We start from the raw sequence: 24,994 nt of genomic DNA on the forward strand, positions 1-24,994 counted from the left end.
TAAAACTTACCACTAACCAACCACACATGGCTCACTGACACAAACTTACCTTGAACAGACTATACTTTTCAGGTAGATCACTTTTTCCCCCCACTATAACTACTGTATGAAGTATTTTTCTACCCAGAATAATGGTTTCTAACAAAACTACATACAGAGTTGGGGTGCGTAGCTCAGTGGTAAGGACATTCTCCTAGCAAGCACTAGGCCCTGGTTTGATCCCCAGTACTGGCAAAAAGAGAAAGAAAGAATGAGAGAGAGAAAAAAAAAGAAAGAGAAGAAGAGGAGGAGGAGGAGGGAGGAAGAAGAAAAGCAGAGAAAGGAGAGAAAAAAGAAAGAAAAAAGGAAACAGGCCTTAAATTTGTTTTTTTGCAAAAACTTTGGACACAATTCAAATACACAGCTTGTAAGCAAGTTTTCTCTAGCCAAGAACACCCCTTTATAGTATCAAAAGTTTAAGAATCACATCAGTGAACCTCCCACAAAATTTCCAGAATGAATAGCACCTGACGGTGTTTTCAGTTCCATTTCTCATCAGTCAAGCCCAGATGCTGCGCCCCAGGATTAAAGTGGAGCCTGCCCAGAGGCTGACTGTCCATCCAGCACACTGCAGGTGTTCAACAGTTTATCACAGGCAGAGAGAGGACGCCAGGAGTAGAAACATCTTTATAAAACTTCCAACGAGTTAACAGTCAGACCTTATCACAACAAGAATTCCTGAGTCTCAGGTTAGCACATTTCATAGCTCCATTTGAAGACAGGATGGAAGAAGGTGGAACAGAAAGATGTAGCAATATATTTACTGTCACTTTAGTGACAGGTAGCGGTCACTTAGTCCTGAAGCACATCTGGGAAGTTTCACGCCATATTTGTCACCCACCAACTCATATACGTGGAGAGGTTATATCAAAACTTCAGTGATTCCAAAGGATGAAAGAAGCGGTCCATTCGAATACAGATCTTGCGTTTCTATTACACGCTGAGCCTTTGAAATGCTAAGACTGAGCAGACCAAGTTAGGAAAGGGCCGGGAGGGAGAGCAGTGTGACACAGCTGGAACACATGGGGACTTTCTGCCCACACCAGTCTGTGCGGATAGTCTGCTTTCCGGGCAGCAGGTGGTGCAGATGTAGAGATATCACACATCTGTCGGTAACTGTGTGGGATTTTTGGCACTGTTAGAGCCTAGCCCTAGTTACAGAGTTAGGGCAGCTAACAAAATGCCACCGACCACATTTTTGACATCTGAACGTTTTTGAAAATAATTGTTTCTACCAAGCAACCCTCCTTGGTTCTTCTTTCAGTCCTGCCTCATATAAAACTGCGTGACTGAAAGTTTTTAAAAAGTACTTCTTTACAAGAATCACTGCACAGCAAGCCGACGAACATCTGGCAGCAAAGTCACACTGAAATGCCACCCTTTTAAAGGAGGAACAAATATGTGACTCTTCCAAGAGGAACATGTCTCTCTGGAGGGGGAGCGTCACAGGCTGTTTATGGACTTTTTGTTTCTTGCAAAATCCCAAGGCTGAACATGGTCCTGCTTTCTCTGTATTTTCTCTGTCCTAGCCAGGCAACAGTATGTTGCATAAGAACCAAAATGAAGACATAAATAAACCGATATGCACAGGCTGTACCAAGAATCACGCTACCAAAAACTAGTAGCAGAAGTAGCCAGTTTTTCACATGCTTATGGTATTTCAGTCAGCATAAACTGAATCATAAGCCCATCTAACAAGAACAGGGCAGGCCTTATCTTGGCATGAGTTTTCTCCCCTTTTCTTATGATGTAGAAAATACTTGAATCTCAAAAGAAAGGGATCAGATCTTTTAAAGAATCAAGTATTCTTCAAATTACTCGTGCATTAAAAAAAGTCTCAGGCAAATCCAAAAATGCAAAACTTAGTCTTCTCTAATCTTTTAAAATAAGAGTGTATTTCATGATCATCATTTTTGTTTTTAAAATGTCTCTCCAGAGCCTCTTAATACGCTGCAAATCTTGTAAACAAGATTGTCCTTTCCAGAGGGTGTGTGTCCCTGTGTCCCGGGATCTCGCTCTGCAGCCAGCTCAGATGCCCCACCCAGCTATGCAAGAGGACTGAGGCCTCGGGTTTGCTGAAATGCTAAAATCTGACAAGTTTCTACTGGAGAAACCACAGAGAGTAATCTCTCCAGGGAATAATTCTCTGGGGAAAGAAAGAGAAGAAGCGTATCACCGACGGTGTGTTGCTCAGAAGTTAATGTGGGGATATTGTCAAATTATAGTTCTTCAGGGAACTGCAGCTCGCTTTCAATTAGATGTGGGGAGGCTCGTCAAACTAAACAGTTTACGTATGAGACACGCACAAAAAGAAAAACACAGAAGACAAAACGTCCTTAATTTGGGAGCAGGATGTATTCTGACTTGGGAGAAGGGTGAAGGCATTTTAGCTGCAACACCCCATCACGATACTTCCAGAGAGTTCTCATGCCCCCGTGGTGCACAGGACAGGATGGCAGGGGCGATTCCGGTCTGCATGACCCTCCTGGTCCCGCCATACGCAGTCCTGACAGGCAGGGAGGTGGCTGCAGTGTCAGGCTGGCAGTGTTCCTGAGGCTCATGAGTGTTTATCAACTCAGCAGGTCAAAAGTCTGCAGACACTGTGTGGAACAGCAGTAAGCCACAAAACTAACCGTTGTCCTCCTGCAAGGGGAGAGGGGGGAAAGAACACTTTTTATTAGCTCAGGATTAAGCCTGTGAGGCTGTGCTTGGTGGTGCATGCCTGTAATACCAGCACGCTGGGAGGCTGAAGCAAAAGCATCACAAGTTAAAGCTCAGCCTGGGCACTTTAGGGGCTTGGTGAGACCGTGTCTTGAAAAAAATAAAGAGAGGTAGGGATACACTTGAGTGCCAAGCAACTGGGTATGCAGTTTAGCACCAAGGCCGTGGGTTCAATCACCAGTAAAAGACACACACACACACACACACACACACACACACACACACACACAGAGTCTCTGAGCTAGGCATGATGATATGCATCTATAATCCCAGTGCTCTAGGAGTTTGAGTAGAAGGATTACAAATTCTAGTTCAGCTTGGTCAATTCAGCAAGGCCCTGTTTTAAAATACAAAATGAAAATAAAAAAGGGTTGCTGGGGACATAGTGCCACACGTTATAATCCCGCACTCTGGGAGGCTGAGTCAGGTGGATTTCAAGTTTAGGCTCAGCCTGAACAGTTTAGCAACTTAATCTTAAGAGTAAAAACTTTAAAAAAAAAAAAAAAAAAAAGAGGGCTGGGTGCAGCTCAGTGTGAAGGCCGTGGGTTCATTCCCCACTATCTCTACTTCTTCAAAAAAATCAAGTCTCTGGATTTCTTCCAGTGGGGACTTTCTTTGTTAAAATCAACGATTTAGGTATGGGTAACAGACTGCAGTACAAAAATACAAATTTCCTTTTCAGCCTGAGCACCAAAATGAGGTGAGCATGTGGCTGCAGGCGTGTGCTCACCTTATTAGTGGTGTTCGGGTGACATCCACCCCTAACACAGCTGCAAGGGGAAAATAAGCTTTCTCCAAATCCTGTTCTGAATTCTGCTTAGTGGAACCCACAGTGCAATCAGAGTCTGAAGTACATTCTACAAATCATCCAACAGAAAATGTTACCAATTCAGCTGAAACACATATATACTAGAGAGCTTAAATAACATAATGTACCCTACAAATGTGTTTGTGTAGATTGTTTGTGAAAATAACTTCAGAATCTGATAATACAGTCCAAGGGACTCCCTGCAGACGAGAACAGTGTGAATCCCTTTCAAACTCCAGCCTGGGAGCCTTTGCAGGGCCAGGTGTGAGCTGCCCAGGGCCTCTGATGCACTCTGGACAGCTCCGGCTTTGTATGCCCTGGATTTCTACCAACAGTGCATCCACGAGGGGAAAATAATCTACTAATGTTTCCTAGTTTCCCACCACTCAATCTAGTTTCTGGCTTTCTCTGTCACCCAGGAAGGTGACCCAGAAGCTGCTTGCTGCTGACTGGTAGCATGCTATGGAGTCATGATTATTCAAAGTATCACACAGGATGCCAATGGGCAGCTGGGCACTGGGACAGCAAGTGGCTGGGGGAGTCAATAGCTGAGACATCATGGTGAATTCCAAGTCTATGACTATGTGGAAGAGACTCGAGAGGAAGAGAAAGACAGAAAGAAAAAGAGAGAGAGTGAGAGAGGATAATGGCTTATGTCTAGATTTCCCCCCAAAGCCTCATGCAGTCATAGGTAGGACTTCCCTGAGGTGGCTGGATCTAGAGGATCTGATGCTGGGATTAAGGGTGTGTGGTTACTAAATTAGTCCACTGATTGACTGGCATAGCTCTGGGAAGAATTAAGTGTGCCCTACCCTGGGTGTGAGCGCTGCCTGCTCTAAGGATAAGACAGAAGAGGGTTCCTGCTTGCTCTTCGCGGCTTGCTGCCCACGTGGGAGCGTGCTGCCTTCAGCCTGCCATGAACCGTTTCTCTGCAATGCCCCTCTGTACACCACCCTGCCTTGCAGCTAGACAACTATGAACTGAAACCTCTACTAACTGTGAGATGAAATAAACCTTTTTTGGTTTATTTAGGTGTCCGGCATTTTGTCTCAGCAATAAGAAAAATAACTAAGACAGAAAACAAGAAGTGAAATTCAGGACCCACCATCACCATACTCATCGTCTCTAGGCTAAAGGGAGCAGAACTGCAGCATGCACGAGCGATCACTGTCAAGGGTGCTCCTGGAAGAGCTAATGTTCGCACCGATGAGTCACACGAACTTGGCAGATTCTATTAGCAGCAAGCCAGGAGGAACTTAGTCAATGAGAACAAATGGAAAGTTGGATCAGGCCAATGGGGTAAGTCTGCCTAGGCCTGAGGATTTGCTGGGCCACTCTAGGGAATCGATAACTGTGGCTGTGGTTCAGTGGGGTTTACGGGCCATGAAAGGAGAGGCCAGAACTCCCCTGCCCACTTTAGAAGGAGAAGAGCAAAGGCAGAGAGAAATGGGAACACTGCAGCTCGCTAAACCCAAAGTAAGCAGGAGGGTAGAGAGACAGAAGACAGCATAGAATTAAAAACATCACTAGGACTGAGATGGATACGACTAATAAGCTGTCGTAAGACCAATAAAGATAAAAAAGAAGACACAAATAAATACTGGAAATGAACTATAGATCCTTCAGCTATTAAAAAGATAGAAGGGAATCATATGCTCAATATTACAATCATAGATTTGTCAGCATAGAAGAAAGAGACCAATTTCTTGGAAAACACAAACTACCAAAACTCAACCTTAACATAAATAAAATGAAATGAGTAACTCAACAGTCCTATAACCATTGAAGAAATTAATTTGTAATTTAAAAAAAGAACAAGAAATTTCCATTCCCAAATGGAGAATCTTAACAACCATTTAAAGAAGAATCAAAATGAATTTTTATATACTTTCCTTTAGAACATTGAATATGAAGACACTTTTCAACTCATTTTATGAGGCCAGTATTACCCTGATTCCAAAGTCAGACAAAAAGACAAAAGCAGAAAAGTATAGACTAGTATCTTTCATGTGTATAAATGAAGGAATATGCAATAAAGTATAAACAAATTAAATATAAAGGTATAAAAAGAATCATGATCAACTGACAATCTTTGCAGGGTGTGCAAGGCTGGCTCAGTATCTGACAACCAAAAACAGGCTAATGAAGAAAAATCATATGATCATATACTCTACTCATGCACTAAAAACCCAACATATTAAGATGCCACCTCTCTCCAATCGATCTGTATAGGCTAAATGCAATTCTTTCCAAAAATCCAAAAAATTTTTCTGGAGACAAAATTATACTAAAACTTAATGAAAAAGTACATCTGAGAATAGCTAAAACAACTTTTAAAGGGAAGACTACAGTAGAAGGAGCTTTCTCAGAAATCAGGGTCAATTATTGAGCTACAGAAATCAGGAGACTGACACTGGCTGAGCAACAGATACAGATTAACCAAGCAGCACAAAGAGCCCGAGCAGCTTCACCATCTTGTAATGGGCAAAGGTTTCTTAGGACAAAATTTTTTATAAAGTTAAAATGGATAATTTTGACTTGATGAAAATGAAAACTTGGCTTTCAAATGATACCTTTCAAAAAAGTGAAAAGACCAGAATGACTTTTTAAAATATTGGGTTTTTTTCCTGGTGTTGTAGGAATTGAACCAGGGCCTCACACATGCTAGACAAGTACTCAACCACTGAGCTACCTCCCCAGCCCTTTAAAAACTTTTTATTTTGAGGCAGGGTCTTGTTAGGTTGCCCTCCGCCAAGCCCCAAACTTACAAACCTACCTGAGTAGCTGGGATTATAGACATGCTGCCATACTTGGCTTGAAATTGTTTTTTGTAATTTAAGAAATTATGTAAATTGTCACTTATTCATTCTTGTTTTTAAAAAGCTAAAGCTGGTAAGAATATGAGTTCAGGTCACTTTTATATTCTCATCTGTGTAAATCACAATTGAAACGAAGTGCAGCCAGAAAGTGACCTTAAATGGTTAATTCCTTTTGGAGGATTAGCTCACAAAATGTAACTCTTTGTTTTTTTTTAAAGATAATTATGCAAATCACTCATAAAAGGGATACATTTACTACAACTGTTAAGTTTTGCTTTTTGGTTTTTCGTTTTTAAAGCAAAACTTCTGAGTAAAGCAAACTACATCCATAAAGATATGGGATTCGTTTTCACTGAGCATAAAGCCCTTTGGATCATCATTCTCTGCTTGGCAATGCTGCGGGGTGGGGAGGGTGACCTGAAGGTGTCACAGCTGTGCTAGGGAAGAAATCCCTAGGCTGGTCTGTCTTGCTTTTGGGAGACCATCTAATGACAGGCCACACTTGCCTGTAGTTACAACAGCACTGTCACATCTTGCCTTAAGAATGAATTTGTCACTCAAGTTCCTTAACATCTATAACTGAGGCAGGCGCCAGACACCTAAAATTTTGAGGGTGAAACTTTGAATTAAGCAAAGAAAAAGATGTCGATAAATTCTACACAGAACACCAGACAGTACACTTGTGGCTTTAGAATCTAAGCATATTCACTGGTGAGGCAGAAGAAAGAGCATTTGAGCTTGGTTTTAAAATCCAGAAATACTATCATTCCTTAAAAGAACAAATCACAATGTTGTTGGCACATATTGGAGCCCACAAATATCACAAGAAATGTGGGATTTTATCCTGTAAATGTGTTTCCTGATTAAAAATAAAAAGCATATCTTTGACTCATACAGACATTGGAGCCAAAAGAAAAATAATATTTATAAGGCAGAGCTGATCAGATGAAATCCTGAGTCTGTGTACATATTAACTTGTGAAAGAAGCATCTAACATAACATGTTGCATCTGCTGGTTCCATTTATGCCAATAGTGACTTTCACATAGCGAGATGCTTTATATAGAGTCAGGATTAAATATCACACACTGGCTTCTTTATCCATCCCTGCCCCAGACTCCTGGGAATAAAATATTTGTGGGAAAAGAATTAAGTGATTTGGTTATTGCAAAATTCTCAAAGCATGGCACAGTCGATGGTCAATATAATGATTTGATAAAGATGAAATGGGAATAACTTCAATCTTCAGAAGAGCATTCTACTTGTGGGAAACACAGAAGTCACCTTAAGAGGGTGTCAGCTGAACAGGCTGCTGCTAGAAGAAGTACAAACCTCCCAGAGGAGTATGGAAATGATTTCAGTACTACTGATGCTATTTGGTTTCATATTAGAGAGCAACATGCACAAAAATACAAGGGCAAGGAAATTAAGCATTTCATGGATAACTAAATTAGATAAGAATTACACAGAAGAGTTCATTAAAAAATAAAGCGCTAGTGGGGGAGGGAGGAGAAAGGATATTACATTGATCTGAAAGGTGAAGCCAACACCGGGCAGTTCTGACAAGGTCCAAGAACGCAGACGTCGGAGGGCTCATGGAATCACTGTGGCCCAGAGATCCAGAACTCCTGAAAGCAAGCACCAGGTTATGTAAACCCAAGCTCGGGCCTGCCGGGAGCCCACATGACATGTCCTGCCCCCGGGCCCTGCCTGCACAGAACCTTGAGCGTTTCTGCTGACGAGGAGAACAGAGAATGTGTTCTTCTGACCTATTTGGAAGGACTTGAAAGGATTTCTTACAGAAACCACTGGTTTAATGCTTTAATAATTAAAATATTTTTTAAATCAATAGCAATTTGTTATAAAATTTAACATTTCTTGAAGGAAACCACTGTTATTTTGGAGTGTGAGTTCTTTAACATACAAAATTATTTAAATATATGAGTGTGCACATACGTATGTATATATATACACACACATACACACATATACACATAAATGTTCTTGCCTATAATTGACAAAAATCAGGTTGCATTACACATGCTTTTATGTGGCTAAGATAATTAATCAAAAATATTTGGTTATAACAACGTTTCATTTTCTTTTTTAACCTGTAAAGATTTTAGGCAGCACTTTTTAAAAAACATCTCTAAACATACATATTTTTCAAATTGTATTTTGGAGACTCCTCACTGAACGTATAGAATTGAAGCACCGAGTCTCCCTGGCCGTGGCGCACGTGCGATTTGTGCCCTACAGCTCTGCATGCAGAAGCTCAGTCCTAGCGGGGCAGCAGAACCTGAGGTGACACCGCAGGGGGCAGCTGCTTCCAATAGAAGGAGGCGGTTATAAAGGAACAAGGCGGCCCTTCCTGATCCCCTGGTTCCTGTCCCACATGGGGTCTCTTCCACATGTCCTCCCAGCTCTGCAAAACTTGTATCATAAGGACCACAGCCAAGGAGATTCCCACAACCGTACTCTTGAATTTCTAGACCTGGAGCTAAACTAACCTCTTGTTATAAAGTATTTAAGTATTTAGCCTTGGATATTTTGTTATAGAAACACAAAACAAACTAAGACACCTCCCTACCTGACAGCCTTATAATTTTCAAGTCCTCCCTTCTAAGCTAACCATAGTGAAAAGCTAGATCTACATTCTTTCAAGTTTTTCACTGCACATACTGAAAAAGAAACATAAATATATACATACACACACATATATATATTATACATATATATATATATATATATAGAGAGAGAGAGAGAGGGATATAGATGTAGATATATACACATATATTTCAAAAGTTTCTTATTCAGACTGTTAAAGAATATTTAATTTTATATTTATGGCTATTTTTGCAAAACTTCCTCATGTTATACAGTGATCCAATTAGCAGCTAGTTGTATAGTATTGTAGCTTAAACAAGGATGTGGAGCCAGTCTGCTAGAATTCAAATCCCAGCTCTGCAGTTTCCAATCTTCCTGTGCCTCAGTTTCCCTTGTAAAATGACAGGAATAAATGCCGCAATACTATCTGTCACACAATACCGACAGAAGACAAGACTCAACTTCCATGCTAGGTCTCTGGACTCCTCAGACTGCGGACTTCTCTCATTGAATGTCAGGGCCTAACTGCATGGAAGCAGAGATGTCATCATGACAAGACCCAAATGCACCCAAGAGTATGGGGAGCACCCCTGGGACTTTGTAGCATCTGTAGCTGCCATCTTAAAATACCCTAAGGGATTTGAGTAAGCCCTTTAAGATGCCCAGGGTGATTAATTTTCTGTGTCAACTTGGTGAAGCTGTGCTGTCCAAGTGTTTAGTCCGGTTGTTGCTGTGAAGGATTTTTTTTTTTGGGTACCGGGGATTGAACTCATGATCGTGTGCTTGCCAGGCAGGCACTTACACCACTGAGCTAAATTCCAAGCAGGATTATTTTTTGCAGTTGTATTTAATGTTTAAACCAGCAGACTCTGTGTAAAGCCGATTATCTACTGTAGTGTGGGTGGGCCTCATCTAACTAGTAGAAGGCCTTCACAAGCAAGGGGTGCGGGGCATTCTTTCTAACACCGCCTCAGTCTCCCTCCTGCCATGTGCTGCAGAGTTCTGGCTCAGTGCTGCAATCCCACTGCTTACCTGAGCTTCTACACTGCCAGTCTATCCCACGGGTACGAACTTGCCAGCCTGTGAGACCACAGGAGCCAGCTCCTAACACTCAGCCAGCGATTCCCTCTTTCTCTCAGCCTGGAGGGAAATGAAGAGACTCTGCTGCAGGAAAGCAGCCAGCAAACGGGCAGCGGCTTCGAGCTTGGGCAGCAGAAGAAGGGCAAGAACCTGCGGCACCTGATTTTAAGAGCCTGTACTGCCTGGCATGACCGTAGACAGAAATACACAAAGAGCCAGGGGAGAGGTCACAAAGGGCACAGCTGCAGAAAACATTCCATTTTCAGAGAGAACACACACACTGTCAGGGACAGAATGATAAAATCGGAGTGTGAGCGACACTTCTGCAAGGGCTTGGGTGGAAACGTGGCAGAGGGGAGCAGATCGCCGTGCCCTCCTGGGTGGCACCGAGATCTCCTGCCGGCGAGATTCCCAAGACAGGTGTTGGAGGCACGGCCCGCCTTGTGCTTGCTGCTTACAGTAAAATGCAGGGAGACAGGGACACCCTGAGGGAAAGTTAAGTAAAAGGAATCCAAAACTGAAAGATCTGGAAACTTCCCAAGCGTTCACGCTGTGACAAATGAGCACGGATAGCTGGGGAGATACCGAGGGCGAGGCCAAGCAGCCACTGATAGAGCTTAGGCAAGGGACTGCAGAGCCAGCCTGTCGCTGCAGCAAAAATACTAACGTGGACTGCACAGGACGGAGACGGGACGAGATGTACAAAGGCCTTCAGACATCGGCACTCTCCGGGTAGCGGGGGGCCAATGGAGCCCTTCAGCCTCAAACCCAAAGTACCCCACAGAAAGGGGCAATGCAACCTGCGGCTGGGCCCCTCCTTAGTCCCAGAGCTCCGGGCAGTCCCCTGGGTGCCCACAGACAGCACTGGGGTTTCTGTGCTGTAGGTCACCAGCCTACAGTGTTTTGGTATGACAACCTGAGCTAACTGGCAGAGACCTTATTTGGAATCTGCCCTTGTGCAGGGATGGGACTTAATCAAGCATGATTATAAAAATGGAGGCCAGGGTATAGCTCAGTGGCACAGAGTCTGCCTGGCAAGCATGAGGTCATGAGTTCGATTCCCGGTATCAAAATAAATAAATAAATAAAATAAAAACAGGACACTTGGACAGCAAGACATGCAGAGGGTGGATGACACGCAGATACACGGACAGGGAGGAGCCCTCATAAGCCACAGGGAGGCCTCCAACAGACTCTTCCCTCAGAGGACACTGGCCCTGTTGAAACCTACACTTCAAACTTTTCAGCATCCAGAATCGTAAGAAAATCATTCTCTGCGCCACCTGGCTCGTGGCACTTTGTCGTGGATACCTATCAAAGTGCTACCATGCTTCCGAAAATCTCTGCGCAGTCTGATTCCCTGCTGGGAAATGTGGATCTTTGGAGACTCATATATGTATTATAGATATACAAGGAAAGCCAGGTGCATATTACTGTGCTAATAAATAATACTTTAGGTTGAGGCTGTTCATTTTAACAAACGATTTGTGAATGAAACATTACTATGCCTCTAAGATCAAAAATCATGGATTTACAAGTCACTCTTCCTTGATGCATATATTTGAGGTTTGCATATTTATTGTTATGTAAAATACTGTAATTTCTTTTTACATCATCCTGTATTAAATTTAGGATAAAGCCAACACTACCATGAAACTTGGTATTTTAGAAGAATATTCAATATGGTCCCTTTTAAAATAATGCAGATGTCCACATGGATTGAGATACTAGCTGACACAATGTGTTATTTTATGACAAGCAATGCATACAGAGCTAAATAAATTAGAAAACGACAAAGTAGTATTAGCAAGCTTTTTAGAGTATATGATGTCAAAAATACTGGTTTTATGTTCAATAATAAGGTACTAGAGATTCAAGTATTTGGGTTTCAGTTACAAAAGAAAGTACTTTAAAGAAGATGGTAGGAAACTGAAGTCGATGCTTTTAGTTCGGTCTCCATGGCAACGTGGGAGCGAGCACAGTCTGGGGATGAAACGAGAGCCACCAATTCTCCGCCTCAGACCCGAGCATTAGCCCACCACAGAAAGTCCTGTTTAGATCTTGGCACTCGTCTCTGCCTTACACACTGCACTTTGGCTCCACTCCACCAAAGGGCAAACTTGATACTTACTCCCTTAACTCGGGCTTATGTTCTGAAACTATGTAAGCTTATTCACACTGCCCAGGGGCAGGGCAATGAGTGGCAGTAACTGGAAAATGGAAATGCTGATTAAGTTGCCCACCTTTCATATAAAGTAGCCCAACATGACTTCACTGGAGGGATCTACTTCATTTTCATACATAATTACGATGATAAAAAAGAAGATTTTCAGTAACAGGCATTTAGAAGTTGATGGGCTGCTTGTGAGCATTCTGCTGCACACTGGTTTCTTTTTCACGTTTGCAGTGAGAAATGCTTTCATTTGGGTACAATAGGAAATTGTACCATCACAAGGTTTGAGGACTTTAACTGCTGTTTAGTGAATCAGTCAAGACTTTCCTCTGATGACTTTAATATGAAGATCGTTTGCTAAAAACAACACAACGAAAATAAGGAACTAAGTCTCTAAACCATGGAAATAGCTACCATTTTATCACAGCTCCTCACTTATTTAGTATTTATTACACCTCCCTGGGCTCCTGCCATGGTGACTTTATCCACGCCTCCCAGTGACTGCGCAGTGGATCTTATCTGTCAACAACATGAAGCTCAGGAATCTTCAGTGATTTGTCCCAAGTCTCTCAGAGCAGGAGTCAAAATCAAAGCCTGTGCCCTTGGTCAGCAGGATACTGTTCCTCACAGATGTGTCTATTTCATTTGTTAGTTTTGCATGTGTCATAATACTCTTGGAAATCAACTCAGTCCTATTTATTCTAATGTAAATGCAACTCAATCAACTTTGGCTATCTGACCACTAAGATTTAAAGCAGTCTAATTAGGTTTTGTTCCCTTGGTTCCTGTTTGTAACTCCCTCCCGGAAGGTGGCTCTCGGAAACTCTGATCTTCCCCTGCTTGTCTACAGTGAATGACTGTCTGGCTGTAGGTTGAAAGTTCCACCTCATTACAGAGAGGTCCTGCGCATCTCCCACAGCAGGACTGCTGCACAGAGCGAGCTCAGGGAATGCGCTCCCACCAAAGGACTCACAGGGGCTTTCCTCAGCCTCCTGGCAGTCACGTCTATGTAATGAAATCTTCATTGAACCCCAAAAGGACAGAGTTTAGAAAGTTTTGCACAGCTAAACATAGGGAGGTTCCTGGAGGGCGGTGCCTCAGAATTAGCATGTGCGCTCCAAAACCCCTCTCACATCTCAGCCCGTGCTTCATTCGGTCTGTGTCCTGTGTAACACCCTTTCTAATAAACTGATTAAAGTCTTTCCTTTGGTTGCCAAGAAGGAGTTGTGAGGACCTCAATTTACACTGCTTGGGTACAAGCACAATTAAGTACAATCTGGGGCTTGCAATTGGCATCTGAAGTGTCCGTGGGGGCAGTCAAGTGGCCTGTGATCATTATCCTGATACGTCAGCTTCACTGGATTAAGAAACGCCTGTCAGGTCAATAAAGCAAGCTCCTGGATATGTGGCGGTGGCCTGGCTGCGTGGCCTTGTGTATCCTTTCTCCCTGGGGCGGTTTCCCTGCTCTGCTATGAACTGAGCAGTTTGGCTCTGTGGCGCCCTTCTGCATGGAGCCTGCTTGCCATGGACTGACTCCCCTGAAACTCTGATCTCAAACAAACCTTTCTTCTTTGAAATTGTGGGTCCAGAGCATTGTGTTTCAGTGATGGCAACGCTGACTGACACAGGGCCTGAGCCCTCAATCTTGGATCTAGGTAGAAAGTGTCAGAACAGAACTGGGTCAAGGATAGCCAGGAGTGCACTGCTGCAGAACTGCCTGCTAGCTTGATGCAGGGAAGAAACCCTGGCTCATACGCCAAGAGTGACCTGCATGGTGAATGCACAGTAAGCACAGCCTGCGTTTGAGTGTGGGGTTTGTTTGTTTTTCCCAGCAAATTAGAAAGGTTCAGAGTGGGGCTCTACAAGCAGGAAACATTATAAAGCATAGAAAGTTGAAATGGGAACTGAAAACATACCAAATAGGATTATCCAGAGCGAGGAAAAGACAAACACAGTCGTTGGAAAGAGCAGGCGGAGAAGGGAAGGCAGCTCCTTGGGCTGAAAGTCTGTTATGTGCCAGGTGTGCTTCGCTGGCTGTCCTCAGGGCCCTGCCCTGTGGGCTGCCCTGTCCCCATTTCAGGCTCAGAGGAGCTTAGCTGGGTGCTCCAGCGCTCTCAGCAGGAGCTGGGCTGCTGGATGCAGAGGGCATGCTCTGAATACCGTCCCACACTGCCCACTGTGCAGGGCGGAGGAAATGGAATGGGGAAGGGGGCTCGGGGAAGGGCAGTGAGGGTCGATCCCCAGCACCAAAAGAACACAGAGAAGCAGGAGGAAGGTGAGGAGGAGGAAGAGGAGAGAACGGAAGAGGAGGAAAGAGAACAAAATGAAAGAAAGGAACTCTTGGGAATGTTTCCATAACAATGCTCGTGATGGACACTTTGGTACCACGAAGGGGAGGCCAGCGTCAGTTACCTGGGACACTCACACTGGACACCATTTCTGAAGTGTGGGTAAAGGACTACACTTCCTTTTTAGCTTTAAAAATTTAAACCTAACAAAAATCCTACAGTTAGAAAATCCATGCTCTAAATTGTGTATGTGGGATTTCTCATTGCCTGTTTTATCATCTTTTTTTTACACTATGGTACCAGTGTTGAGGTTTCTGCTTAGTGAACATTCTTAGCAAATTCAAAGCATTATGTCAAGAAGCAGAGTGGCCCAAGAAAGCCATTTGGAAGGGCTGGAAACTGAAAACACAAACACCACGCATGCCCAGACACCTCACACACCTTCAGCCGGCAACGCCAGTTAAATAGGACTGTTCCCTCCGTACTGTACAAATTATTATTTAAAGATTACTCTGAACAAGAGATCAGGGAGACATTCCCACAAAGAATGAGCTATTCTAAATTGCATGGGTAATATAATTGCTCTGAATTCACCCAGAACATTAATTAATAAAGAGAAATCCAGGGTTCCTGTGATGCTGAGTACGTATTTGTTCTGTTTAGCTGCATCGCAGGAAGCAGACTGTGCCCCTTCCGGGCTGCTCACTCACAGCCTCCCCTCCTCTCCATGCTGCATGTGTGCCCAGCTCTAAAACCTGGTGCCCACTTAGGCGTGATTACCCCTGGTGCAGCCCGGCCATCGGTGTCTCTCTCAAGGGGAAGAGCTTGGGGTAGACGATGGTAAACATAGGCTCACTACACCGGTGACAGTGCCCCAGGGGGCAGTGCAGCAGCTCCAGGAGGCTTCTGGGTAATGAGATGGGAGACAGGAAGTTCAAATCTGGAACACAAGAGAAAAACCAGGCCTGTGCGTGAAAATCAGGCTTTCTGAAACCAAACTGCTTAAAATACTTCTCTTTGTTACCAAACAAGTTCAGTTAAACCACTTTACACTGAAAATTCTGTTATCTGATCGGTATTGAATAAAAATCTAGCATTATTAGGAAATGAAAGATGTTTTCTACATTTTTGAGTGTAAAAGAAAATGAAAACCCACTCTTTTTTTAAAAAAAGCCAGGAGTGGTTCTGAGGGAAAGGCAAGGGAAGAATAAGATCAAATAATCTTTAAGAACAAGGATCAAAAAGGCATCAATTTACTACGGAGGGTTTCGCAAGCTTTTGTAAGAGTCCAGAACCAAAAGAGGACTGGGACCAGAGACTGTCGCTTTCATTAAGTTTCCTGACTGTACTGGGCATCCACTCAGTCAAGCACCAATCAAGGATAAATTATGTTTACTGAAAAGAATGAAACACGGGCTACCAAAGAGAATGAAAAATAATAAAACTGAGTTTTCCCTGTCGCATTCCCATGAGCTGTTATTAATCAAAACAGGGAGCGATCCTGCTCAGGCTAATCTGAGCCACACAAAAGAGATGGTGAAAGCCACACATTTGTCCTCGGTTTCCATATGGATGATAAGCAGCCAACAGAGGAAGAAACGTTCATAATGAAGTGAAAAACAAGTATTACCAGCTCGTCTCTGCAAAGTTGTATCTGCCCAAACTCACCAGTTACTGTTTAGAAAAATGTACTTTATTCATAAGTCGACAAATAAAATGTTTGATTTAGTTTTTTAAAAAATGTTAATTTTGTACGAGACATACATGGAAGGCTAAATTTTTTTATGGTTTTATTTTTTATATAAAAACGAAACATTTAGCAGCTTTAAAAACACTTGAAATGTGCTTTCCTTATTACTGTTGCCCCCTTTTTTGGTGGCAGGGACTGAATCCAGGGCCTCCCATACGCTAAGGCTATGCTCCACCACTGCAGGCACTGCAGAAGTGTACCCTGCAGAACCTATAAATCTAGGCACTGTCAGGTCCCTTCCAAAAGAGCTGGCATGCTGTGATCATACCGCTAACGGCCCCTCATACATATTTCTTCCCTGTGCATGTCTCAGATGTAAGGAGACAGCAAGGCAAAAACCTGCTCTGCTGAGATATTCAACTTTGCTTCAAGGATTAAGACCCTCCTAAATATTTCCCTGCCACCAGCCTTTATTGCACACGCATACTCCCCAACCCCAGCTAGCTGCCCCGCTTTAGACGTGGAGTAACTCTGATCTGCTTTCATAGCTGAAGAGCATATTTTAATGAGTGCCTCGCTGTGTTTGCAGTGGGTGCTGAAGGGATCAGTGCTGAGAAAATAATACAACTTTTTTCTTATAAGAAAAGTGTCAGAGCCTGGAACTTAGCTCCGTGGCATAAGTGCCTGGCTGGCAAACCCAAGGTCGTGAGTTTGATCCCTGGTTCCAAAACAAGAAAAGTATCAGCTGGCGAGATCATATGTGCCTATAGTCCAGGCTTCTGTGGACACTGAGTCTGTGGCAGGAGCACCTGAGCCCAGGACTGACAGTCTTAAGACAAAATAACTGCCCCCCCAAAAAAGACCGCAAGATAATGTAGAAATATTTTACTGCCACTGAACTATACACTTAAAAATAACCAAAATGGTATATTTTGTGTTATGTATATTTTACAATAAAAAAATAGATTTTTACAAGAGGAAAGCCGAAACATAGCATGAGACGCATCTGTTCGTTCCCCGAATGAAAGGGCGGAGGAAGTACCTTTGCGGGAGCGGTGGCAGGTGTGATAGAGCCGCCTCATGGCCAGCTCCTGCAGGGGCAGCACGCGGTCGCGCTCTGTGCCAATGGCCTTCACCTCTGCTGGCAGGAAGACGGTCAGCTGCCCCGATGAAAAAGAGAGCAGCTTCACCTCTGACACCTGGATGGGGGCCCCACAGCTGCAGGAAGACACATCCGCATGGCCTGAGTGACAAGGGCCAGCCTGGGCGATCAGCACAATGCACGTCTGAAAATCTACAACGCGCGTCTGAAAATCTACAACGCTGCTGAATTGCTGGAATTCTTTTCAAAGTACACAGATTCTGTCCTGGGCTCTGCAGTCACACTTTGTTCAGAAATCTAAGCTGGGCTGGGTTTGGTGGTGCACGCCTGTAATCCCAGCACTCAGGAGGCTGAGGCAGGAAGACTGTGAGTTTGAGCTAGCCTGGACTACACAGGAAGTCCAAGCCCACCTGTACTGTGTAGAGAGACTCTGACTCCAAAACCGAAGCAAGCAAATAAAACTCATCAGCAAGAACACAGCTAGCTCGTGGTGAGGCCCAGTCATTTCCAGCAAGGACACCTCTGAACCCCTCTTCCAAGAATCCACACTGTTTGCTTTGTAAGTTCTGTTTCCCCTCCTTTCACTACCCTGGGCTAGTTTATGTCTGCAGAACCTCTCACAATTAAAAATTCATCATTTGTACCTCTTTTATGCCAAACAAGATACTGAGATTAAGCCAAGATGACCCCTTCTCTCAGGAGAGTAACTGCGCTGTTCTAGTGGGGTCAGGGGGGATGCAGTCAAGGGAGATTTCACAGACAGCCAGTTCCAACAAGGGAGTAACGGCAGGGGACCTGTGCGGCAGGAGCCACACCCTAAAGAACAAGGCTGTTTCTGGGGGGCAGCCTGGGCCAGAAAAGGGACACTGGACAGGGAAAGTGGGAGGAGGAAGCTGGGAATATGAAGCGATGTTTGTTCGCCCTAAGTGGAAGGGAAGACTCTTGGATGGTTCTTTGAGAACTAACTGGTCACAATATGGAGGACCGGAAGACACTGGTAGCCAAGAGGCAACGGAGACCATAAACACGGGAGGAAACAGGATTGGAGAAGGTCCTGCAAGGGAGAGTGCGAGGTCCTTAGAAGAGGGTGGAGCAGCCTCGGGGGTAAAAGCCAGTGGTTTTCTCTGTCTGGGCCTAAGGCAAGTAATTTACAACTCCCAACTGTTTGGGGATTAATCTGTTTAAAACACAAATGTCATTAAATTTCACAGGCAGAAATCATACATGAGTGGGCTTCACAAATTCCACTTAATAACATCTTTTTTGAAATAAAGAAATTGTATTGATTCGACCATAAGAGCTCTCTGGGTTTTAGCCAGGAGTGTGTTTTTCCATAGGTTATTTCAAAACAATCTAATACTGTAAACCTGAATTGTAAGAATAATGTATGACAATTATTATGAGTTAATAAAGAAAGTGAAAGGAGGAAAAAAGGGAAAAGAAAAAAGATATAAATTTGAATATATATACATAAGATAGCTAAAATTATTGTACTACCAATTCTATTAGTTGTTGGAACAGAACAGTTAATACTTATAGGATTAATTAGATCAATTTTGCACGCCTGCATCTGCTAATCTGAGCAACTCTTGAAGATAATTATGCAAAATAACAACCATTGTTAAATTCCTATCTTCTTATTTTGAAAGCCTGTACTGTTATTGTTTGGGGATTTGCGTGTGTGTGTTTGTCTCTTTTGTTTCCTGTTTTTATTGTCTGTTTTTCGTTTGTTCTTTCCCTCTTAAAATAAAAATAATAATAAAGAAACTGAAGATAAAGTGCACATTTTCCCAAGTTTCTCTCTTCCAACAATTACCATTTTGGTTTTGGTCATTCTCTTTCCTCTACACTCTACACTCAACCAAAAATGTGGTGACTGTTTTTCTCCCTAGACTCTTTACTGTAATGGGCTTTTGTTCAAGTAATCATTCCAGCCAATCAGATTTAGAGAAATCTTTGTAATGCCCAAGTGACACTGCATAGTATAGACAAATATAATATATTAACTTATTTGTATGTTCATCTCCTTTTTCAGTTTTTTGTTCTATTCTACAGACATCACAATAAATGTTACGTCCACTCTTGTGCATGACTGTTTGCATTACTCTAAGATAAAATGCCCACAATGAGAACTGTTGGCCGTGAAAACTGAAAAATTTAAATGTCTGAGGTCTTTCTAAAAAGGTTGTGGGAAAGTATTCATTTCCCCAGAACTGGGTGTTAGCAACCAGTTCAATCTTCTGCCAATCTAATTAACAGAAATGGCTGCTCATCGTGGCTGCTGAGTTTTATCGCCTTTTGACATATTTATGGCCATTTGCATTTTCTTTCTTGAAAACTGTCCATCCACATCCTTTGCCTAATTTTCTACTGAATTAAAAAAATCAATTCTTAGGAATTTCCAAGTTGGCAGAAACAATCCTTTGTCATATGTACTGAAGTATTTATTTCCAAAGTCGTATAATTTGCATATGGTGCTTTTTACCATCCATCCAGCAGTTTTCTTTTTCCTCCTGTTTGAAATGTCAAATCCATCCACTATTTCCTTCAAGGCATCTAACTTTTCTGATTTCTTAAACAGAGTAGACCTAATTTGAGGACTGTATATATACTCGCCAAACATTTCTTCTAGTGTAATTATACTATTATTTTTACATGCAGGTGTTTTTATCTATCCTTTTTGTTTTTTGGTGTGTAAAACTGGACTCAAAATTTTTTCTTCTGAATGGACAACACTATTGGCGGCTTTATTGAATAAAGCTCTCATTTACCTCTGCTTTGAAATGCCCACATTATTATATAAAGTTCCCGAATTCCTTTGAAAGAGCTTTTGGCGTCCCTGACTGCTCAGTGATGTGTTTGTTTAACCCGGTGTCATCTTTCATTCTTTTCATTACAACAGCTTTACAGAACATTCCACCAACTGATAAGTCTGCGCTGTTGGATTTTTTCCCCCCGATTCTCATGTAAGTTACTCAGTTTCAACTTTGCAGTCCTTTGATATAAATATCCCCCAAACCTTCTTGGGATTCAGATTGGAATTAACATAGATTTATATGTTAATTTGGGTGAGACAGGTCTTCCAACATAAATACAAAATTAACCGTTGCCATTTCGTAGATATCTTTTGTTACATGAAATTTCCTTCCATTCCTAGTTCGGTGAAAGGTTTTTTTTTAATCAATAAATTAGGAATGGCTGTTGGATGTGTTTCCTTTGGAGTAAACAGGCAGAGAAAGTAGAGGTATAAGACAGCGCAGGCCTCAGCAGCACACGCTAAAAGGAAGTGAGGCGAGTGAGAAGGAAGCTAAAGTCCTTTATACACTCCCGGGACCGCTTGGGGGGTCATACACCCCGGGGCCAGGAGATGGCAGAGAACTGGCCCTGCGGACGGACCTTTGTATATGTTCACCCCATAGGCCAGCGTTTACGGCAACAGCGTCATCTGGTAAATGCAATTCTGGCGGCCGTCTTATTTTCTGCATCACACTAGCAAGGGTACGGTGCCCAGATACTTAGTCAGATACCAGTCTGGAGGGCATTTAAATCAGCAGACTTTGCCTAGCCTAGAGCCCCCTCTGCAGCCCAGGTGGGCCTCATCCCATCAGTCACGGGCCTTAAAAACGAAGACCAAGGCTCTCTGCGGGACACAGAGCTCAGGCTCTGGGCTGCCTTTCCACTAAGTCTGGGTCCTCCTGGGTCTCAGCCTGCTGGCTTACTCTGCACATTTTAATTCTGCCAGCTACTGTGTGAGCTGAAACCGATGGATACACACAGTAAAATTATATTATCTGTTTCTGAACTTTATAGCCACATTGTGGTACAAGAACTCTGAACAAAACTGTAAAATCGTGAAAATGTACTTTGAGATGTAAGCCATTCAAGGCCACTCACTTCGTACTCTGACTTAGCAGCCACTGCTTCTGAGCCCAACTTTGGGTGTACTGAACGTGGACAGTGCCCAAAGAACCCAACGTGGAATACTCAAGAAAGCTCGAGAAAACTGAAAGCCAGATTCTTCCAAGTGCTTCTACTGTATCCAATAATTAAAAAGACAGATGTCTGATTTACCAAATGAAAGCCTCACATCACAAGGAAATGTGTACTACTCTATGGAAAATTTAATTTCCCTTTGAGAATTCTTTTCGCAGGCATTTCTACTTTTCACCACTGGTTAGAAAAAGTTGATTAATTTTAAGATCCATTTATAAAATGCTTTCTGTGCTTCACTGGAGAGCGAGCTACAGCTGTGTAGATAGGCTGCATGGAAGCCTTAGCACAGGCTTTACAATTGGCAGTTCTTTGGGCCGCCTCTGCCCTGGCTCTGCTCTCCAAGAGTCAGCAACTCAAGCATAAAGTCATAGCTCTGGACCACAACGAGGAGAGAGCAACCAGGACACAGGAGTACAAACAGGGAGGAGACCACACTGCTACACACCCAGCTGTCTGACCTCAGACAGTTAATCTTATGGGCATCTGTTTCTTCATTTTTAAAATGAGGGTAATCGTGGGGGACCACCTGGACTCTCCTTGAAAAAAAAGCAATTATCTCCATTTTGGCTAAACCTGGCCCTATCTCCATGCATTGATATGTACAGAGCTGGCCAGGACTTCTCCCTAACCTTTCAATTGGCTCTAAGCAACACACATCAGTCTAGCCAGGAGCTGCTAAGTGGTCTTTGAAGTAAGGCAACAGGTCAGTGTTGACAGGTCAGTGTTTCCCAAAAAACATGTGTGAGCCAGGTGGGAGGGAGAGCCACACTCCACGCTGTCAGCTGAGCCTCAAGATAAGAGCCTATGACTTCCTAGGGCATAAAAGATTACACATCAAAGCTGAAGCACCGGCCCCAAAACATTAGACACTACCTTGAATCTGTTCTGTAGGATACTCTTTCTGCAAACCCTTCTCTTGCATATTGCAGAGGTGATTTCTGGCCTCTTACCCAGCCCAGCTCACAGCCCTCACTACCTCCTGCCATTCATCCTCAGGCCACTCCCTTCTTCACCAATAAATAAAACCTGGGGCCCTGGGTTAGGGCCTTTGTCCTGGGTAGCCACCACCCCAGCTGGACCCCTTTGGCTCCCCACAACTAGAGATATGCCTTGGCATCTTTATTCTTGCTGTGGGTTGCACTGGAAGTGGTGGATTTGGAATTAACTGGCTAGAATTCCAGCTCTGTGAATACTCAGGGCACACAGAATTAAACCAGAGTGCCTGGTAACTGGAAGAAAACTTCCGAGGGGGAAGCAGTTGGAAATGTACCTGCCTTGAAAACTGAGGGCCACTCACCTAAAACACATAACGAGGTGACTTGTAGGTAAGCAGAGCCCTGACAGGTTTCAGTTCACAGTGAAATGGAAAAAGTGCCAGCTCTCCATTATTCAACTGTGGCACTTAGATTTTCAGTGCCACAGTTTTTTCAGATTAGGCGCCTGGGAAGTTACCGAATAAAGATTTGCATACGGAACCCCCAAATGAGTTGTTAAAATTAAAAATGTTAGTACCTTTTAGTAATACAGATAATTTATAGCAAGTATTGCCCAATTTCCTTTGGAATCAATATTTTCAGAACTATCATTCAACTTCCAGACCAAAATAAGCTACAGGGTTCTCACTTTCCTGCTGAGACTTCACTACATATACACTTCATAACGTGACTTAGCAAATTAATTTGTAAGCATGTTACACTCAGCATTTCACCCGACAATGTGTTCAAATGCAGCGTAAATTGTCTTTTCCAGAGTACCCACAGCAATCTTTTATCCTTCAAAAAGTACATATGTAATCTGTATGCACGCTCATGTGGAAAATGCTACATTTCTCCTTTTTAGCAAACTATTTTTTTTTTTCAGTTTAGCGGAACAGGAAAGAGGCAGGGTGGACACGGAGAAGGAAGGAAGGAGCCGCGTCCTCTAGGAGGCACAGATCCTGCCCTGTGTGCAGGTCCTGACTGGGCAGAGTTTCCTCCGGCTAGATTTTCTTCTCTCTCGCTCGTGTTTGTTTTGCCTTCATTCTGGAAGAACACTTTCCTGGATACGGAGTTCTGCTTTGACTGTCTTTTTCTTTAGCACGTAAGACAGGCCGCTCAGCTGTCTCCCGGCCTCTGTGGCCTCTGCTGAGCTGACCGGCTGCCCAGGTGCTCCTCTGTGAGGTGCTTTGAGTTGCTTTCACCATTTCCTTTCGTTATTTGGTTTTCAGCCGCAGCTTCTGTGCTCAGACTGTGAGGGTTCACTGAGCGCCTGGAGCATGGAAATTTACGTCTCCCATCAAATTTGGGGACATCTGAGATACCATTTCTTTTTCTTCTTCCTGTCTGTTTCTATTCTCGTGGGATGCCACTCACACCAGTCAGTGTGTGTTATACTGTCTGGCGGGACGCTGACATCACATTTGTGTTTGTTATTTATCTTTCTCTGTGCCTCTCAGATGGAATCATCTCTCCTCATCTACCTTCAAAGTTCACTGACTTTCTATTTACCCCAGTAAGCCTCATTGATTTTTCAATCCTAAAATTTTCCTTTTTAAAAGTTTCTATTAATTTGTCTTTTCGCTGATTACAAACCTATTTTTCTTCACTGAGAAAAGTTCTAACAGAGTCTTAAAGTTTTAAACTTTTGTCTTGAGTCAGATGCGGTGGTACGTGCCTGCAATCCCAGAGTTTAGAGGCTGAGGCAGGAAGATGTGGATTAGCCTGAGCTGCATTGTTCATCTTTCTCTGAAACAGATGGATGACCCACCCACCCCTGCCTCAGATCTGTGTTTTCTACCTCCAACATCTTGGGTTATCTCAGGTTGGCCTCTGCTGATCTTTTCTCTTTCTTTCTTTCTTTCTTTCTTTCTTTCTTTCTTTCTAATGCCATGTAATATGGGGCACTGAATCCTGGACATTGTGAAAATTATACTGTGGAGACGATGGACTCTGCTGTACTCCTCTGACCCGCGAAAGGAAGTGTTCATACTTTTGTTTTAGCAACTTTGTCTCCTGTGTGACAGCTTAAATCCCTTCAGCTCTGTTATATGCAGCCAGGCTACTCTGGGCTGCCCCAAGAAGAGCGGTCCAGATATCTATGATTGATTTATGGGCAGTTTTAACCTCCCAGTGCCCTAAATGGACTGTGATCTAAAGGCCATTTTTAGTCTACTGGTTTAACTCAGAATACAGAATGCATTTCTCATACAAACAATTCTATTATCTTGAGTGGTTATATTAACAAACCATTAGAAAGTCGCTTAACCAACTGCTCCCAAATCCTGCTATAATTTGCTCTTTTACACAAGAAAAAAGCAATGTAAGTGCTTGTCCTCCCCACCCTTATAATCAGATAACTGGAGAAATAACTCTGGTGTGGGATCATTTTTACAACTAAGTTCTTCTGAATACACAAATAGGCCAAGTACCACTCTCTGAATCCTGACCAGGACAGACTTCTCTTTCTGGGTATAATGTAGCACAGCTGAAGATTTTCATTCCTGTGGCAAGACCAAGAAAAACCCACAGGAAATAAAAACTGCACCTTTCCGTGGAGCTAGCAAGGAGCGTGGATGTGAGGAAGCTGTGATGGCCAGTCCAAGAGGGCTGACCCAGGCTGGCGGAGTGGACGGTGTGTGCCTTTCGGGTGAATCACAGAAGTCAGTCTCCCCATGCTACATGTCTGTCTCCCCACCGC

General features: G+C 43.3%; 1 protein-coding gene across 8 annotated transcripts in view; it reads right to left on the minus strand.

The window, feature by feature from the left end:
• Positions 1-351: 351 nt before the first annotated feature.
• The window catches only part of Lrrc28 (leucine rich repeat containing 28), a 129,683-nt gene continuing 105,040 nt past the window's right edge, over positions 352-24,994 (minus strand). For 3 of the 8 annotated variants that reach the window (XM_005006298.3, XM_063249944.1, XM_063249941.1), the window contains 4 exons: positions 17,267-17,442; positions 15,315-15,474; positions 7,911-8,014; positions 352-2,682 (listed from right to left, as the gene is read on the minus strand). In XM_005006298.3, the coding sequence (XP_005006355.1) occupies positions 2,681-2,682; positions 7,911-8,014; positions 15,315-15,474; positions 17,267-17,442 (442 nt within the window). In that variant the 3' untranslated portion in view covers positions 352-2,680. The remainder of the gene's footprint in view (positions 2,683-7,910; positions 8,015-15,314; positions 15,475-17,266; positions 17,443-24,994) is intronic. The other 5 variants (XM_063249945.1, XM_003475272.5, XM_063249943.1 and 2 more) reach the window with 3 other exon arrangements.

This window comes from Cavia porcellus, unplaced genomic scaffold (genome assembly GCF_034190915.1).
Source record: "Cavia porcellus strain 051 isolate PalLab524CR breed Dunkin Hartley unplaced genomic scaffold, mCavPor4.1 scaffold_6, whole genome shotgun sequence".
Classification (NCBI taxonomy): Eukaryota; Metazoa; Chordata; class Mammalia; order Rodentia; family Caviidae; genus Cavia; species Cavia porcellus.